Source organism: Eublepharis macularius, chromosome 10, assembly GCF_028583425.1.
Source record: "Eublepharis macularius isolate TG4126 chromosome 10, MPM_Emac_v1.0, whole genome shotgun sequence".
Taxonomy (NCBI): Eukaryota; Metazoa; Chordata; class Lepidosauria; order Squamata; family Eublepharidae; genus Eublepharis; species Eublepharis macularius.
The window spans coordinates 29432953-29452074 of NC_072799.1; the positions used below are offsets into that span (position 1 = coordinate 29432953).

Sequence of the window (19122 nt, forward strand, 5' to 3'; positions counted from 1 at the left end):
TTGAGGGTTTTTTTTTTATTATGCACGCCTCCAAAGAATAATATTTTCTTTGTGAAGAAATGAGATTAAACTGAGAGCCGGTCTGGTCCGATGAATAGCGTGTTGGACTCGGGAAGCATTAGTTCAAATCACAGCAAAGCCAGCAACTAACTGGGTGGCCTTGGGCAATTCACTGCCTGGCAGTCTCAATTCCCTTTCTGTCAAATGGGAATAATAGGGATCTACCTCACAGAGTTATTGCAGAGGCATAACAGAAAGATTGCAACCGACTCTGAAGGCTATAGCTGCAATCCTCTGCCTGATGGAATGGATACAAAGATCTGCATGACTCATTCGGTGAACCAAAGAGGGCTTTGGGAGCTTTGGGCTTCCCAGAACAGGCGCTCTCCAAGCATTATGGTAAATGGCTTTTGAAACCAAGGGGACTTCTTAAAACAGCCTGGGATGTGGTGATGCCATTCAAAGAAAGAAAGAAGTCCTAATAATAGGCTAACTCAAGCCCTTGAGTCATGCCTAAAGCAGTTCTTTGGATCCCAGCCCCATGTCCTCACAGGTATAACTAATAGAGCATTTCTGTCCCCATGCTATGCTTGCTGGCTGGGATAAGATCACTCTTAAGTCACACACACAACCTGACAATGCTGCTGTACCAGCAGGAAAGAAATATTGCTGGCATAGCAGTGCCCTGGTGCTGGGCGGATGCTACATCCTACAAAACACCACCACCAGTGGACAGGGCAGTGTTACAATACAGGAAAAACAGAAATCAAGGCTTTTATGTTTGGGGGGGGCTCATTCCTGCTCCTGCAATACAGTAATATTATACTTGCATAAGATATTGTGAGTTAAAATGCCATTCGAGTCAATGGGTAGCCACAGACAAAACAGGGTTGTGCTTACCTGTAAGTGTTGTTCATTGAGGGCTTCGGTGCAGGCACAGGTACGACTGCGCAAGCACAGGCCTGCCAATCGGGACATTCTACAGCTAAAAAGTGCTCTAGGGGGTGTCTGCCCTTCCCAGAGTGCAGGTGAGCCTTGTTCCCTGCTGAAACAGCCCGCTCTTTGGGAGGGGTGACACCCCAATCCTCAGTTTCTCCTTAGCCACTGGACTCTCCAGGTAAGTAGTGAAAAGCACACAATGAGGAAGGAGGGAGAGTATGTGTGCCTGCACAGGAGACTTCAGTGAACAACAGTTACAGGGAAGAGCAACCCTGTTTTCATTGTTGGTCTTCTGTACAGTCCTGCGTGAGAGATTAACAAGCCACTTTCCCATGGAGGAGGGGTGCGCTCTTAATGAGAACAGCGTTTGCAGGACTGCTTGGCTCATGGTTGCTTCCCTCCTGGTATGTACATCTAGGGCTTAGTGCCTGATGAAGGTGTCAGATGGTGTCCATGTTGTGGCGCTACAGATTTCATGTAGAGGAACACCTTTGAGCAGGGCTTCTGAAGACACCTGTGACCTGGTGGAATGGGCATGGACTCCCAGTGGTCAGTTTGTTCATAACACATCCTAATAGCCTAAACTACCCAGCTAGCAAGTGTTCAGGAAGTGGCCTTTTTACCCTTATTTGGGCCTGCATGACAAACAAAAAGGTGGACGTTGGATTTAAATGATGCCATATGGTTTAAGTAAAAAAGTATAGCCCTCCTCACATCCAGTGTATGGAGTGTCCTCTCTTCTTCAAACATCGGAGAAGGGAAAAATACAAGCAGTATTAACTCTTGTAAGTTATGAAATTTGGAAACTGCTTTCAGTAAGAATTCCAAACTAGGTCTTAGCACCACTTTTTCTGCATGGATCTTTAGGAGAGGGAAATCTATGCACAGTGCCACTAATTCACTTACTCTCCTGGTGGAGCTGATGGCTACCAGGAATGCTATTTTAATTGAAAGGAGTCTTAAGGGACAGGTGGCCTGTGGCTCAAATGGCTTATGGCTTAGTCATCAGTCTCGCTAACACCAGCTGCAATGATTACTAAGGTACTAGTCGGGCTGTCAGGGAAAACATGGTACCAATACGTGGTTTCCCCACACTGAAATCTTAAAAATTTTCTGTGGGGTGTATGGATAGAAATATGAAAATAGGCATCTTTAAGATCCAAGACTGTAAACCAAGAATCATGGGGTAGTAACTGCAATACTATATGGAGTGTTACCATCCTAAATTTCCATATTTTGACCAACTTATTCAAATCTCTTAGGTCTAATATGGGTCAATGACCCCCCATCCTTCTTCTGGACTAAGAAGAACCTTAAATAAAATCCCAGACCAGATTTGGATATTGGCATTCGTTGTACCTGTATCCAGAGAAATATATGATAAGCCCCCATAATAGTGGCATAATTTGCAATTTATATGTTGAGGGCCACTGATGTATAGAACTTTCATCCAAGGCTATCCAGCTTCTTTCCTTCTCTATCAGCAGGATGGGTAAATAGGAAGGGGAATCTGTCTTCCTTGGTTTTCTTAGATGTAGGGGGAACAGAAGCTGGCTTCTGGCATACTGTAGTAATCAGCTCTATAAACCCTTCAATCATGGGGAACATGATATTAGCCTTGTTCCCAGAACAGAGATGTTGCAGCATTTTGTCCTCTGGTATAGTCTCAGAAGACATCTATGTCCAAGGATTTTGCCGTTCGAAATCTGTTTGGCATAGAGCCAGAAATCTGTGGGAGAAGCAGGTTCCCTCTCACTCACAGCTTCAAGACGGTTCAGATGGTAGACTTGGACTCCACTCTCCCAGGTAGGCTTCTGGGTCTGGGTCAGGTAAATGAAATGCCATAGATGATACCACACTAGACATTTATGTGCACAGCAACTCTGGTGTGAACTTTGTTCATGCACCCTAAGGCCTGTGTAAGAGGGTTTTTGGAGTAATTCCCCTTCCTCTTTTGAGGAATAAGTTGAATGGGAACCTGAGTGAGGATAAGCGGTATGTGGAGTCTCCACTACCTTCAGATCTCTGGTCTCCAGGTCTACGACCTGCATCCAGTGAGAACTCCTCTTATTTTGGGAGTGCTTTGATTTAGATTTGGTCTTCTTTCTGGGTGGTTCCAGAGACTCTGGAGTGGGCACTTCAGTTCTCTCAGATCAACACCCTACTGGGTTCCAAGCCAAATGCTGATCCGTAAAAGTGGGCGTCATAGATGGGGTTTGTACCATCTGATCCAGTAGCTCTCTATATTTGGGGCATTGTCAGATCCAAGGAACTGTCAAAGCCAATGGGCTTGGGGTGCTTGAAGCTCAGTGGTGTTGTCCAATCCGTGATGCTGCTGGATCCAAAGGGCTCAGGTTGCCCAAAGTTGATAGTTGGGTCCGAGATGGAGTTGGATCTGATGAGCTTGGCCCTTGCAAAGTGAAGCGATGTTTCCAGATTCGAGATGTTGCTGTTGGATCCGAGGGCCTTGGAGCCTCTGAGAGTGTGATGGCTGATGGTGTCAGATCTGATTGATTGGCAAGCTCTGCAAGGGCAGAGGACTTCGCCGATTTGGCAGATGGGCTAGTTGCAGCCAACAATGCCCACTTCCATAAAATAGTCTTGATCTTAATAGCTCTTTCTGCTCTGGCCTTAGGGGTGAAGCTCTGGCAATGTTTGCACAAACTAACGTTATGCCCCACTCCATCCCAAGCAGACAAGGCAGGCAAAGAACATGCCTGTTCGTTTCTGTCATTTTTGTATTGCACTGAGTACATTTTTTAAATAAGGCTTTTTTCAGCCATTCTGTCTCTCTCTCTCCATTTTTTCAAAGAAAAGAATGAAAGAAACAAAAGATTGCCAAGAAGAACCTCTCCAACCAGCAGCAAAAGAGGAACTGAGGTGGGGGCATCACTCCTCCCAGAGAGTGGGGTGTTTCAGCAGGAAACAAACTGTGCCTGTGCTCTGGGAAGGGGCAGATGCCCCCTAGAGAAATTTTTAGCTACAGAACCTACTGATCGGCAGGCCTGCACATGCACAGTTCCATGTTGGACTGCACAAAAGACCAAACATGAACCACTTCTTATCTCCTTCTCTCCTCCCCCTGTCACAATGAAGGAATTCAGCAAATTCTGCAGCCAACCACAACTCCACAGTTGTATAACACCAGTGCCATTGTACTTAGCACACTTGGCCCAGTGCAGATCATCTTCCCAGATTTCTTGCAGGTATGCTTTGAAGGAACCCAGTGTCAGTATACCAGACTAGAATCTGGGAGTTCCAGATCTTCCGGCTGTCATTGGAGACACCCCTAAAAAGCAGGTTGGGGAGAAGCTTTCCAAAGATAAACAAGCTTCCACCTTGAGCCTTCTTGCTTCCTCTGCCCTCCCCTCTCCATAGATCTAATCAGAGAGGGATTTGTCTATCTTTGGAAAGCACTGCCCTGCTTCTTGTATTGGGATAGTTCAGAGCTCCACGGAGATAGAGTCCTTCTCTGATTATGGCCAAGAAGGGAAGAGAAGGGGACAACTGTAGCGGTTGGAAGCAGCCAGACTACGGGATGAAATTCAGATGCCCTGAATCCCAATGGCAGAAGCACAGATTGAAGGAAGCTCCTCTCCACTCTGCTGCTGTCACTGCTTTGAAGCTCACTGGGATGGGATGGGGGGGGGGGGGCAACATGAGATGGCTTTGGATACCCAGCACAGGTAAGCCAATGAATGGGATCCCACACCTCCAGGAAGGACCGCTCCATCCCTCACTTCAAACAACCTCCAATGGGCAGAGCACAAAAAAGAGAAACCACGTCCTGGTTTGACAACCCTTCCTTGCACCATACATTGCATCAATGCCTTTCACACAAAGGATGGGAGAGAAGTATGTGTTGAGAGAGAGGCTATGTTGGCCCCAAACCTCCCACTCTCTGCTGACCAGGGCATGGGAAACATGGCCACCTTTGTTAGCGGACACTGCATCACTGACTGGTCTACCAGCTACATCTTCCTTGCACAACCAGAGTATATGGAGCAGAAGAGGCAGAGCTGCAACTCCCTGGATGAGACAGATACGTATTGTTCTTGTGACTAGACATGGACACGATCCCAAAAAAAATACCGATCAAGCTGTTCGTGGATCCACGCTGGTGATGACCCCAGATCACCGATTCACTCCGATCAAGTCCCGTTTCCGATCTGGGATCGGAGGGGTGCCCCCCCACACGCTTAGAGCAGATGGGGGGGGGGAGTTTTTAAACCAGCGACGAGCCACCTCCCCTCAGAGAGGGGACGTTTTCTCACACTCACACACATGCACTTAGAACAGAGGGGGGGGGGGAGTTTTTAACTCGTCCCTGCCTCTCCAAATAGAGAGAGAGAGAGAGAGACACCCCATCAACAAGTTTCAGCCAGCTTTTTAAAAAAAAGCAGGGATAGGATCCTCCATCCCACCTGATTTTAAAAGCAAGCAGCCAGTCTTCCAAAAGCATATTTTAAACAGGAAGAAAGTAAAACCAGGACCCACAAGGATCCTCGCAGATCCTATGGTTTTTTAAATAGGAAAAACACAAATGAAACATCAAATCACATACCAACTTCTTGCAAAAAACAGGCACTGGGCTGAGAAGCCAGGAGGTGAGAGATATCTCTTTTCAGTTAACTCTTTCAGCACTGAACGAACTCAGGAGAGGAGCGCAAAACAGCTTGATAGCTGCTCTCAAAGCAAGGGGTTTTTGAAAGAGTTAACACTGAGAAGAGATCTCTTCTTAACTCTTTCAACAGCACTGAATGAACTCAGGACGAGAGAAAGCCGGGTTTTTTCGTTTTCTCTCTCTCTTAACCCCTTCCTCTCCCAATCAGTTTGCTTATATTTTTCTCAGGAAGCCACCTTTTCACTCAACTGTTTGCTTTTCCTCGCTAAGGGAAATGTTATCAAGTTTCAAACAGAGCTCAGGCATTCCCCTGCCTCCGTTGCCAGGGGAACAGATTGTTGGCGCCTGAATGTCTAGCTTCTCAGTCCTATCACGATTGCCCCGGAGTCCCGACTGCTGGATCGTTTGTCGTGGAAGACAACAATCCACCAGGTCACAATTGGGAGATTGCCATTATTGTGGGTTTTTTTAAATCGTAATCCAGATCGTGCCCATCTCTACTTGTGACTAATGATTTGACACCACCACCACCACCACCCCAAGCATAAATTTCATGGATCCTACCACTGGGGGAGTGGGGAGATGGGCTGAGACCAACAGCCTAAGTGGCAGCACTCACTCATCATACACACCATCACATGTGATAATGTTCTCCACCATACCCCCTCCCCCCAAGTTAGAAAAGCAACATGGGAACCAAGTATGCTTTCAAGAGGATTGCTGCTGTTGCCTTCCCTGGGAATCTGGGCCTCTGTAGGGTGCATGGCAGAGATATGGTGTAGTAGCACTTACCACAAGGATGCAACGAGGGAGAAATCTGCACCTGTAACCTTGTTGTCTGACATGTGGCTGTCCCAGGCAAAGAGACCCTAAAGTAGATATGCTGTAGGCCCCACTTCTAATGGAGTAAGAACAACAATAACATCCTATCAATGTTCTAAATGCTTTACATACATTACCTTTTAAATCTCACAAATCATAATGCCGAATAGCATTTTTATCTTGATTCTGCAGATGGAAGACTGAGTGGGAGGGAAAGAGTTGGAGCCAGATGCAAGATTTCAACCAGGGGCTTCCTAGATCACAGCTCACTGTCTTAGCCAGCAAGCTACACCTATGCAGCAGGACTCCTTCCACAACAGTAAACACGATGCTTGTTCCATCTGTGTCACTGTTCCTCTGGTGGCCAGCAGCTAGGAGTCTCCTGATGGGACAGCACACTGAGAAAAGAACATTTGCTTTTCCACCAGTCTCCCACTGGAATTGTAAGTCATCATCATGGGGATGAGCTTGTTAGCACAAGCAAGAATAAACAAAGGAGGTCTCAGCAGCTCAGTGTTCACTGATACACTCTCCTACCTATTACTTTTAGTAAGATAATGTTAAGCATTATTTCTGCCTTGATGTGCAGAGGCACAGGAATGGAATCAAAGTCCAGGTAGCGGGCGGGGGGGGGGGGGATACAGCAGATACTGCTAATCAGTCAAAGACATTTAGGACAGGAAAGGATCAAGGAGGACTTATGGGTCTGGCTGGCCTTTCTGGATGATTTCAATGAGGTCTCTCTTTGGCAGGAACTGTGGGACATGGGGTCTGACTTCCAGGTACACTCCGATGCAGCCAGCAGCCTGGGGTTTGGGGTATACTTCAAGGGGTGTTGGTGTGCCCAGCGGTGGCCACTGGCTTGGGCTGGGTCCAGCGTCCTGTGGGACCTCACGTTTCTGGAACTGTTCCCTATCTTGGTAGCTGTGGTAGTTTGGCAGAAGCACTTTCAGAATAAGTGGGTCCTTTTTTGGTGTGAGAACCAAGCAGTTGTCGAGGTAATCAATAAACAGTCCTCTCGCTCTGAGTGGGTCATGTGCCTGGTGCAGCGTTTCATGCTGACCTGCCTCTCCTCTAACATTACCTTCTCACCTCGCCATGTAGCAGGAACGAGTAATGGCATAGCAGACGCCTTGTCTCAGTTCCAGATGGAGAGGTTCTTCAGCCTGGTGCCAGCTGCTCAACGCACACCAGACCCATTCCCGGAGGACTTGTGGAAGATTGGCAGAGTTCCATAATGCATAGAATACTTGGCTCAGTCACCCCGGCTACCCTCCGTGCATATTCTGTGGCAGTGGAGCATGTTTGGCCTTCACAGCAAGTGTCAGATATTCCGCTTCATGGCCTAACTCACAGCTTGTCTTGCTGCACTATTTGGTGCACCTAAGGGATATAGGCTGGGGCCCCAGGACCATGCGCAGGGATCTGGCCGCCATTTCCTTTTTCAAGGCCCATGGCTTCCTAAATCCCTGTGATTGTTTTGCTGCCCGCTGGGCAGGAGGCAGCTCTCTTCCCCCCTCCTGACCACCGGCGACCAATCACCCTGCCCATCCTCCGCTGCATTTTACTCCAGGTTCCCACCATCTGCTGGTTGGCCTTCAAGGCCCACCTCTTCCGCACGGCCTTTTTGCTTGCCTTTTTTTGAGCCCTTCATGTTGGAGAGCTGGTAGCCTGCTCCCGTTCAGATACGGCTGGGCAAGCCTTGCAGCATCAGGATGTTAGCTCCTCACCACAGAGCATTACCATCTATATCCACAGATCCAAGATTGATCAGTTGGGGCGTGGCATCAGCATCCACCCGTGGGCTTCAGCTGACAGCTCTCTTTGCCCAGTCAGGGAGGTTGAGGCTTATTTCGATCTTCAACCTCGGGGCCGCGATCCCCTGCTGCTCCATGCTGATTCCTCCCCTCTCACTCGATTCCAGCTTGCCTCCGTGCTGCATTCCTGCCTCTCCGCTGCTGGTTTTCTCCCCAGGGACTTTGGCACACACTCCTTCAGAATTGAGGTGGCCACTGTGGCAGCTGGCCTGGGCCTCCAGGCCTCACAGATTCAGACTATTGGGCACTGGAGATCCAGGGCCTTCTGGACCTATATGCGGCCAAGGTAGGAGGAGATGGCTAATGGTTCTCTCTCTGGTTAGTTCCTTCAGGGCAAACACCAACGATCCCAATGTAAAATGCCAGGAAGTTGTGACAGAATACAATAAAAGGCAAACACTCCAATCAGTTCACTTGTCCACCTGGGGACAGGTGGACAAAAATCAGTCCTGTTGATTGAACACTGAAAAAGCAAACTGAGCCCTGTGACGTTCACTCCTACTTCATGTTTCCTATTGTAAGGCTGTTTTCCAATGACCTTACAAGTAGCTCCAATGAGCTTCCTGTTTCATTTTTGTCATCTTTGTATATAAACATTCCATGCACAGATAATGCAAGGGCATTCTCAATGAGCTATCTTATGGTGGTCAGTAGATCACAGCAGAGTTATCAGGGACTCTTTAGGTTTGGCGGGCTGTACTTCTACCTTGGCTTCTCTCTCTCAAGCTACTGTTCTGGTGTTTCTGCTGCTGGTTGAGTACAGGATTGTGACTAACTTAATGTGACTAACTTATTGTGGCCCTGACAAAGTGACTGTGATCCCATTGGCTCACCTTGTCCTATTTCAGTGCTGGCACAAGACAAAAGTCATTTATGCCTCTTGACAGACAATTTGGCAATAGCAGTTACTGCCAGTCCAGTGCCAGTCTAGTCCTGCACTCTGGTGGTACAACTTTTGGAACTGGCAATTGAACAGAAGTTCAATGGACACCCTTTTAAGGAACTATAACGATAGCAGCTCTCCTTCAAATAAAAGTTTTTGGATTTGCAGTGCAATCCTAAGCAAATCTACACCCTTCTAAGCCCACTGACTTCAATGAATCTAGCAAGATGTAACTGTGTTTAGGAATTAGGATTACACTGTTTGTTTCTTAGTCCTCATTTCACAGCCGCTGTGAAAGTCTGAAGGAGGTTCATCTTTGGCATATTTACATTTTCTTAAAAACAGAAAACTGGAGGAATTTGAAAGAAGCCTTTCTTGTTCCATCCCATAAAATGAGACACTTCCTTAAATAGCCCTATGGCATTCAATTATTGGGACTTTCAATTATTTTAAACCATCTGTAATCATTTTATTATCTTGATATTATAGCTAAGGTCTGCCCTGTGTGCTGTTTAGAGTGACAAATCTCACCAGGTCCCTAATATCACTTTAAAGCTTGAACAAAAACTCTTTTATTGAAAAATCTGCCTTCGAGTATCTGTAGCTTTATCATATCTGCCCAACCCCATTAGTTCTTAGTTATGCAAGAACCATCACCAACTACGCTGTGCAATTATTCTTCCAGAGCCTTTAACATTTTGCATTTCAGACAGCCTCATTATTTCAATTTTCTAAGATTTTCACAGAATAGGTTTCCTAATTTCCTTTTTAAAACAACTTGGCCATATGCTGCTGGAGGATTCTGCAGTCAAAGGCCACAAAATCCAGTGGAAATTTAAGCATGCTCCAGTTTGTTGAAATCAATGGGCTCAAGTGTACTCAACGACATGCTGGATTGTGGCCAAAGACTTTTCAAGTGTTTGAAGTTCTTCCAGGTGTTGGTAACCACAACAAGGATTTACAAGGTGTCGGAACCTGTTTCGCCTACCTCCAGGGAGTTTACAAGGCATCTAGCAAATGTGACTTTGAACTGAGAAACAGTAAAACAGAGGTAAAGTGTTACTGCTAGCATAGAAACAGCTTCATAATCCATTCTTTAAAAAAGAAAATAGCAACAGAGTAAGTTTATCTGAAGTACAATAACACGTGATGATGGACGGAAATGCTGCCTTTCTATGCTTTTTTCTGGGTAAATTTCTCTAATAACTATCAGTTCATCATCCCAGTGGCCAGTACTATGGAATTACTTGCACTAAATTCTTTATTGCCCTTTGATATATACTTCTGGATCAGTAACTCATTGTCAAAAGATTTATATCAGATTTTTATTTTTTAAAGATGCATTTATAATGCAAGTGACATGTACACAATTCAAGACACTGCTTTCAAATGCTAATAAAGAAAAGAAACATTGTGCATATATTGTACCAAAGCCTTGTTGCGTTTATTGGAATTATGTATGACTTTTATTAAGAATTTGAACGTTTTTGGTAGTTCCTCGGGGTTATCAAAGACAATCATTTTATTATTTAAGATCCCTCAAATGAAATCTGTTCATGGAAAAGGAGAGATCTGTAGAGTACTAAATTCCTTTATTCAACAACACAGAAATATCACAAAAAAACAATTTTACTGGGCAAATCAAATGGTTTTATACAGTTTTGTACATGCCCCATAAGTGATTTGAAATAAATACACCATTTTCCAAAACTGCTTTTTTTCATAATTGCACAAGCATACATACACCTTACACAAAGATCTATTATAAAATTTAATAGATAACTGCACAGTTCAGAAATAGGAGAACAGTGTGAAAGGAGTACATTTGTGTGGCCCATGTGTCTGAGGGGGAAAAAGTAATCCTAGCTCCCTGCAATTGTGAAAATGGAATATTTCCTCACATTTGAGCTGTCTCTTGTTCGCTAGGAATCAGCAGATCTCAGTGTGAAACTGCCAAATTCAATAAAAACAAAATCTGAAACATTTAGCGGTTACATGAGAACCAACTGTTTGATAGCACTATGCATCCAACCATGATCAAAGACCCACCACTGCTTTTTTGCGGGATGTATTCAACTCTGGATGGTATGTTCATTTAATTACTTTCTTTTTTTCATTATTTGATTACAGCCATAGCCCAGTTTAAAGACTTCATATTCTTTAGTGTTAATTGTATGACTTAACATACCAGGGGTTCTGATCAAAAAGAGAATCTTTCCTTTCTCTTGCAGAGTTGTCTATTATTAATTCCCAGAATGCCTTTGTGTGCTTTCCTTGCAGCCTTATAATTGAATAGGTTTATCCGGGGTGTAGTAAAAAAATATCATATTCGGTTTGGCATACTTAGTGCTCAGTTCAGCAAGGCATCCAAGTTACATGCTATTGTCCCAGCCGTGAGCCCTACATGTGTTCTGAAACTCACACAGAGTTCCGGCATGAGGTGTACTTTACTTCAATGGAAGAGGAAGCCCTGAACATGTGCCCCTTGGCACATATAGCGTTACTCCTTTGACTGAAGTAAAAATAGAGCCCATGCAAGGAATGGATAAGTCAGGAGATTGTATATTTGCTCTTAACAATGAAAATAAAAGAATAGTACTTCATAGCAGAATTTCTAGGTTATTTAAGGAGGTTTTGAGCAACACAAATGAGATTAGACCCTGACAATAATCTGTTACAAATAATTTGATGCTCGATACAGAAGAAAAGAGGATAAGAGGCCAGAAAAGAGATTTCCTTCTTCAACACCAATAGCCAAAATGAGCTAAAATATGCACATCATACATGTGTCGGTAAAAGGGGAAAAAAATCTTTCCAATGTCATGGAACTATACTCAAAGCTTTTAAAAACATTATGCAATGCAAAGTAAATATATCTGTGTCTTTTTTCTTTTTAATAATTAACAGGTTTGGTATTTTTAACAATTCAGATTTGACACGTAAAACATCACAATTTACAGTATACAAATTCATCAGTTCTTTAAAATCAATCAAACAAACAAAAAACCCTCAGAAATGAAACCACGTTCAGACATGCAACATCAGGGTATTAGACAGTAAGTACATTGCTATGAATCATTGTACACCCAACGTAGCCTGGACTGAAGTCTGTCCCAAGGTTTTGTTTTTTAAACAGTGATCACGAAATTCCTTCCAACCAAGGCAAACGCAACAGTCAGAAGGGCAAATAAGGCTTCAAACATTTACTTCACTGATACTCAACAACTGGTTTGGTTTTTTCATTATTTTCCTCTGCCAAAGAAAAAGGCAACACCGTTCCCATTGCTCCTCAGTTGAGGTAGAGAAACATCAAAAGGCTTGTCCAGACAGCACAAAACCAGGAGCGCCAGAAGTGTCCTCAGAGAAGCACAAGTACCTTTTCCCTTGGGACATTCTTATGAGCACTCAGGGAAGCCTGAAGCCATATTGCAAAGCCTGAAGCAGTTCTCTATCACTCTCTGTCAGCCCCCAGGGCTAGCCCAACTACGGGCAAGCACTCCAGTCACTTGGAGTGGTGAAGTTTTAAGGGTGGCATGTTTTGTAGGTTGCACTCAACAACGTGGATTCACTGTTAGTCTGGGAGCTCTAAGATAGCCTAAAAAGTTCCAGATGTAAACAGATTCTATATTCATTTTGAGAAGTGAGCTCTGGGGTATCTTGTGGATGTCACAGGAAAATTTGGGGTGCACCTCTTGGATCAGACTGCAGCAGCAAAATCTTGGATTAGGCCTGGCTGAAGTCAGCACAGGCCAACCCCCTCCCCTCAAATAACGACTCCAGGAACCAAACAAGTTACAATAGCTCTAGTCTCCCCGTGGGGAGCTGTCTGGAAGTGCCCTGGGCCTGAAAGTCTCAAAATAATACCCGACACACGATGTCCAACTTGAAAACACATAAATGGGAAGGATGTTGGTGATATATTTATTTTATGAATTGCCTTACTGAACATGGACAATTGTTTATTTTCCGCAACTATGGATGTGATGCCACATTGTCTGTAACTAAGAACTCTGTACCAGCTTAAGCTTTATGCAACATATCGGCCCCTTCCGTGTCATACCTAGTACTGTTTCAGCCCTTCCTCCTTTTTCTGCCCCAAACACACAAATGTAAGCTGTTACTCCATCCTGACCTACTTGCTTTATGGCTCTTAATTATTTCCACAATCCTTCACATACTGGGGCACATATATAAAAAATGAGCCAGGTGCAGCCCACCTGAGACCCAAAGGAGGGGCATGGGAACATTCACAAAAAGACTTTTCCTACATTCGAATTAACCATTTTTCTAATTTTGCAGTTCCTCATAAGATGGCTTTCCATGAGAAAAACCATAGAACAATTTTCTTAAAAGATGAAGAAAGTTGAGAAGCTATGAAAAGCATCTTGAGGCCCACAAAAAAAAAATCACACAAAAAGTTAAGGCCGTATATATCAGAAACATTGGCATGTTCTAAGATCCTGCTTTAGCACTTTGTTTCTGTTGATTTCAATTAAACTTGAGCCAAATGGTCTAGAATGAATGTTTTTAGCTCAAAGGGTGGCTTTGGGGACAGATGGTTTCTCAAAAGAACTTCACAAAGTACTTCACACTGTTTGCCTCTTTTTTTTGTATCTTTTTGCAATTGTGATGGCCACATCCCTCCATTTCAACAAATCCAGAACAAAGACAGGAACAACTGCCCTCGCTCTGGTTTGGCTTCAGATATCATCACGTAGCTAAATCTGATTGGCTGCGTCATTTTGCTTTGAAGCAAACTCAGGTTGAGAGCAATGATTACTGGCTTTCATTCTGCAGTAGCATCATGCTGCCAAAGGGGGAACAATAGTGTAGAGCAGCAACACTTCCCCCCTCTTGGCAGAACCTTGCTGAAGAACTGTCAAAAGACGGGCTGTTTCAGTTCAGTCCAAATTTCAATGGAGCTTAAGTAGGTCTACCTTTCTTTGGATTATACATCGTGTTCTGGCTGTGTGGTGAAAAAGAACCAATCCAATTTCCTTTCCTGATGTTCCTTTACAACTAGCCTTTCAGGGGGTTAGACTGTCCAAAAAAAGGGCCCACAATATTGGGGGGGGGAACCCTAGTAACAAATTCCTGGTTTTGAAGGCAGCTGAAATGATTCCTAGTGATAGCCTTTTCTGCTAGTCTTAAATCACAGTGCTTTCTGACTGTCCAAAACACGCAGTGTTCTTCAAGCCTACGGCCCTGGCCTGTGACAAAATGAAAGCTAGGGAAACAACAAATTGCTGAGATAACATTCGGAAAGAAAATACTTTGAAACTGAGCTACCCTCTTACACTGCCTGTGTACATTAGGATTCTGTGTCAAAAATCCCATCTCTTGTAAAAATGCAAGCTGCGTTCATCAATAGGAATATATTAAGCAAATTAACTAACTTTGCATATATATGCTTCCTTTGTTTCTGATGCAAAATGTTGCGGTATTTTTTTCCTTTGGGCTGGGAAGCGGCCTGATAAGGAACAGGTCCACTAATATATATAGCCACTTACACAGGGCTTTTTTTCTGGGAAAAGAGGTGGTGGAACTCAGTGGGTTGCCCTCGGAGTAAATGGTCACATGGCCGGTGGCCCCGCCCCCTGATCTCCAGACAGAGGGGAGTTTAGATTGCCCTCCGCGCCACTCGGCGGTGTGGAGGGCAATCTAAATTCCCCTCTGTCTGGAGATCAAGGGGCGGGGCCACCAGCCATGCGACCATTTTCAAGAGGTTCCGGAACTCCATTCCACCACGTTCCTGCTGAAAAAAAAAAAAAGCCCTGCACTTACATCAAATTATACCCTGTGGCTTAAAATCAGATGGCCAGGAATATTTCCTACCGCTTCTTTTGGGACTGGGATCTTCAAGTATATACAAAAGAGATGGACAATCCACTCCTTTGAGCATAATGAGATGAATTTAAGTAAAAGAAGGGAACTTAAAATATAGCAAGGAATAATCCAGTGATGCCGAACAGTCTCAAATATGCATCCTTGAAGACAGCAGGGTGTAAAGGACATATGAACCCTATGAAATATAGAAGTTCTATCACTAACAAGTACAGGAAAGCCCATATGAACAATCACGGATGTTTCACAAACTATGAGCATATTTTCAAGAGGGGAGTTTGAAGCATAACTATTTTCCTGATACTTTTTCAGGGTTTTCTGAAAGTTCTCACACTCTGCATTCAAGCCATACAGAACACAACTAAGGCAAGAAGCACTGTTGAACACACATTTCCCTCCGTAGCTTTACCCCTTTCTGTCCACCTTCCGGCACAGAATACCCTCATGGGTATATTTTAATCATTTATATATGTAGCATGTAGCAGCACTTTGCTTTTGGTGAAGTGGCAAAAGGTGATAAAGTGATATGCATGAGATAAAAATTCACTGCCCTACATTCCATTGTTTTATTATGATTTAACCACAGCCACATCATCAACAATATCCTTCACTGCAGAATTTCATCTGCACTTTCAAAACAAGGATATTTTGAAAGTGCAGCTGAAATTCTGCAATGAAGATTTCAAGTGATTACCAAAGGGGGCCAGTACAGGAAAACTGGGTCAGGAAAAGGTGATCACTCTTTTTAAACTTTAATTTGAGCAAAGGAAAATGGTACACTTTAAAGACATTCAGGCCCCACTGCAGAAAAGATCCAACTCCATCTAAATTTACAAACTAGTCTAAGAACTAAATGCCATACGTGGGGTGAAAACAGTTTAATACTTTATAGTTTTTTTTAAAAATCCTATTGAAAGATTTATAAAATAACTTTCAATGGGAAGGTAATATACCGAGTTATAGATTCCCCCCTCCTCACTAAGATACGATACTCTTTTCATTTTGTAATTTAAAACAAGTTTCATATAACTGTCTGTAAAATTCATTCTGTATGTCCATCTCTGCTGTAAACTCTACTTCATGATACAGTTTAAAGTCAATCAACGAACGATACATGCTTTAGAGGGATCTCATTCGGTAAAGCTCTTTCTGAAGCAATGCAAGTGCGTAACCGCTACTCTAAGGATAGTTAGTGCTCACAAAGATTAACTTTTATGGTTTCTGTCTTCCTTCATACAGCAGTATGGTCTGAAGGTATCTGGTGGATGCATCTCAATCTTTGCTGTCTTGCAATTCTTTGCATTGAGTTACCATGGAAGGATGCATGGTAAAAACAGTGCTGCCTCTGCTGCTACTGATCAACTGGCCAAAAATAATACTTAAAGCTTGAATTTATTGCTCCGGATTTAATTTGCAAAACCACACTGTAGTGTACAAACAGTTAATCTCCGTCGACGCTCAGACGTGATTGTCTTCTTGTGTCTAAACACACAAAATACAAGCTGCTATCTGTACAGTTTACAGTACCGAAACACATATATTGGAAAAATGAAGTATAGATATGGTACTTTGTAAAGATACATTATTTTATAGCAGGGGTTTACCCAAACTTTTTTTTTTACAGCCACTTTAAAAATAGACAACAACTTCACTAGTATAGCTAAATTACATCAAAGTAAGAATTGGTGTACTGAACGTGAGTAAATTGGCCAATTCCCTAGGGCCCCAGATATGGTGGTCTCCTGATAAGAGAGTGGCCCTCATGAATCAGGTGAGTGTTCTCTTATGTATAGTGTTCTCTTATTCAGAGGACTTTAGAAAGGAAAGGAAATGATGGTAAGTCAGAATAGAAGCTAGCTGCAAATACTGCAACTGTGGTCAGTTGGGCTGAGGGGTAGAAGACTGAGTGACTGCAAGAGGCTGGTCTGAAGAGCATGAAGACACAAGGCCGTGGACAGGGATGCGTGGGGAGGGCACATCATTCAGAGAAAGTTAGACTGTGAACGTGACACGATAGGCACTAAAACAGCATTATTTTTTATTCAGGCCTTTCAGCAGGGGAAATTCAGTTTCATCACAGAGGTGTTCTACAGAGCTGCTTTGATTCCCCCTCTTACCTGGAGACCACTCTACTTGATAATTTGTTTTTGAGGAAACCCCTATACATAAATGAAAATAGTGTCTGAATATATTCTTCAGTGGTGGACTAAGCAGTTTCTTAAAACAAGACTTTAGCTTGCCATTCACTTCAGGCTGCCTTGAAAATAAGATATACTACTGCTTAAAAGAACCATCGGAATGCTTCGGCGCTGGGAACAGGTGTTCTCTATAAAAAAAAGCAAGAAAACAAGTTAAGCTTTCTTTCCATTGCATTGTAAGATTTGTTCTTTTTTGTTTTGTTAATCCCTTACATTTCAGTTATATTTTGGTCTTTTTAAAAAATGAATTACTTCCTTGTTTGTCAAAACAATTATTGAGTGACCCCCTGGCAATCACTGCAAGTTCCACCACTGGAACCAAAATGGTACCCAACTAGTGGTGAATCCATGTGGTTGGGTTGCATTTCTTTTTTTATCCATGAAGCACATATATGGTAATATACCTTTCCAATAAAAGAATAATTTAGAAGGTTGCTAAAAATCACAGTATAAATTCAAACAATAAAATTCATGCTATGATACATATGTTAGTCTTTGAGGAACCATAGGATTTATTTTTGGTTTTGCTGTTACAGACCGTTGCAACTTGCAACAACTCTTCCACTAAGTAAATTGTGACTCAGTTATCTCTTCCTTACTGCCTTCTAAAGCTAATTCAAAACTTTTGCTGATTAAATTGAATGTTGTCCTCCTAACTCAAAAGATAGATCGGTTTTATCTCTCTTGATGTCTTGGGAAGCAAGACCAAAATGTTCACCGTTGATTAGTTTCACTTTGATAGACTGATCCAGATCCCTGTGTGTGTTGTACTTAGAACAATGTGCAGATTTCTCCATTCTCTTCTCTGGAAGCAGCAGCTCTGTGCTTGCATCTAGAATGACCTGGTGCAAAACAGAATGGCACTCCCATATTGCTAGTGTATGTATAGGCCAGGGTGTTCTTCTGCTTTAGTGCCACAGGGGTTCAGTACAATTGTACCTGCTGAAATTCCTATGCATTTCTTAAAGGTACAGGAGGTGCTACAATCTGACAGACATAGCATCCAACAACTTCATGCACAAAGATCTCAGATAATAAGGGGTTGTTGAACTTCCTCGCTTCTGAGGCCCAGGTTACTGGGATCAATTATTTAGTCCTATGTGTGTTCAGCTATGGTAGGACTTCCCTACATCCAGTCCTCAACCACAGATATCAGGTAAGCAAAATTAAAATGTCAGATTCTAACATCATTACAATTCTGGTTGGTATCCCTTTTACTCCACAAAGCAGAGTTTTAAGTCTTCCTCCAGCCTAAATGGTTTTTCCTCCAATGGAAGCACTTCTTCCAGCCTAAGGTAAGATACCACCCACTGACATCTTACTGCTTCAAATTTCAGCACACTCCAGCAGGCATGGCAGGCAGCTGGAAATAGTGCAGGTTGCCATAAAGATGACCCTGAGTTGATTTTCATCACTATCACTATCACTATCAAAGACCATCAAAGAAGTCACAAACTCAAAAGGATCAAATCTTCATGACTTATTCCTAGATGTATGCACTGCTGCCTTAGGCTTAATCTTGCTCACAGTTAGGCTACTTCAATCCATCAATTTAAATGAGGTTTAAGTTGTTTAATTATGGGGAGGATTTCAGTCCTTTCAGGGCAAAAGTCAGTGTAGCATATTATTAAAAGCCTGTTGGATGACCAAGGTGTTTTTGAAGCAAAGCAACAGCCCCTCAACCAAGCATTCCTCAAAAGAAGAACATCTAAAAGTTGGATACAAGAATGGATTTCAGCAAGTACAACTTTTCCAAACATTGTGGCACAATGACGTAACGTGCTCTTCTACACAAACATTAAAAGTGCATGGAAATGAGAGGCAAGCTGACCCCCTCCCCCCAAAAAAGATCTGTGCCAATGTTTGATTTTTTTTCTGAGCAGGAACCAAACAGCAACAGTTTTAAAGATATGTGGTACCTCTCCTCTCAAAGGGAAGCACTGCTAAATGGGTTTGTTACTTTACTGGTTTTCATGTTTGAAAATCAAGAGTGAA

The 19122-nt window shown here is 43.2% G+C and overlaps 1 protein-coding gene across 1 annotated transcript in view; it reads right to left on the bottom strand.

Moving 5' to 3' along the window:
• Positions 1-14849: 14849 nt before the first annotated feature.
• CXXC4 (CXXC finger protein 4) overlaps positions 14850-19122 on the bottom strand; it is a 60374-nt gene continuing 56101 nt past the window's right edge. The window contains exon 4 of the mRNA XM_054990649.1: positions 14850-17255. Within this exon, the coding sequence (XP_054846624.1) occupies positions 17211-17255 (45 nt within the window). The 3' untranslated portion in view covers positions 14850-17210. The remainder of the gene's footprint in view (positions 17256-19122) is intronic.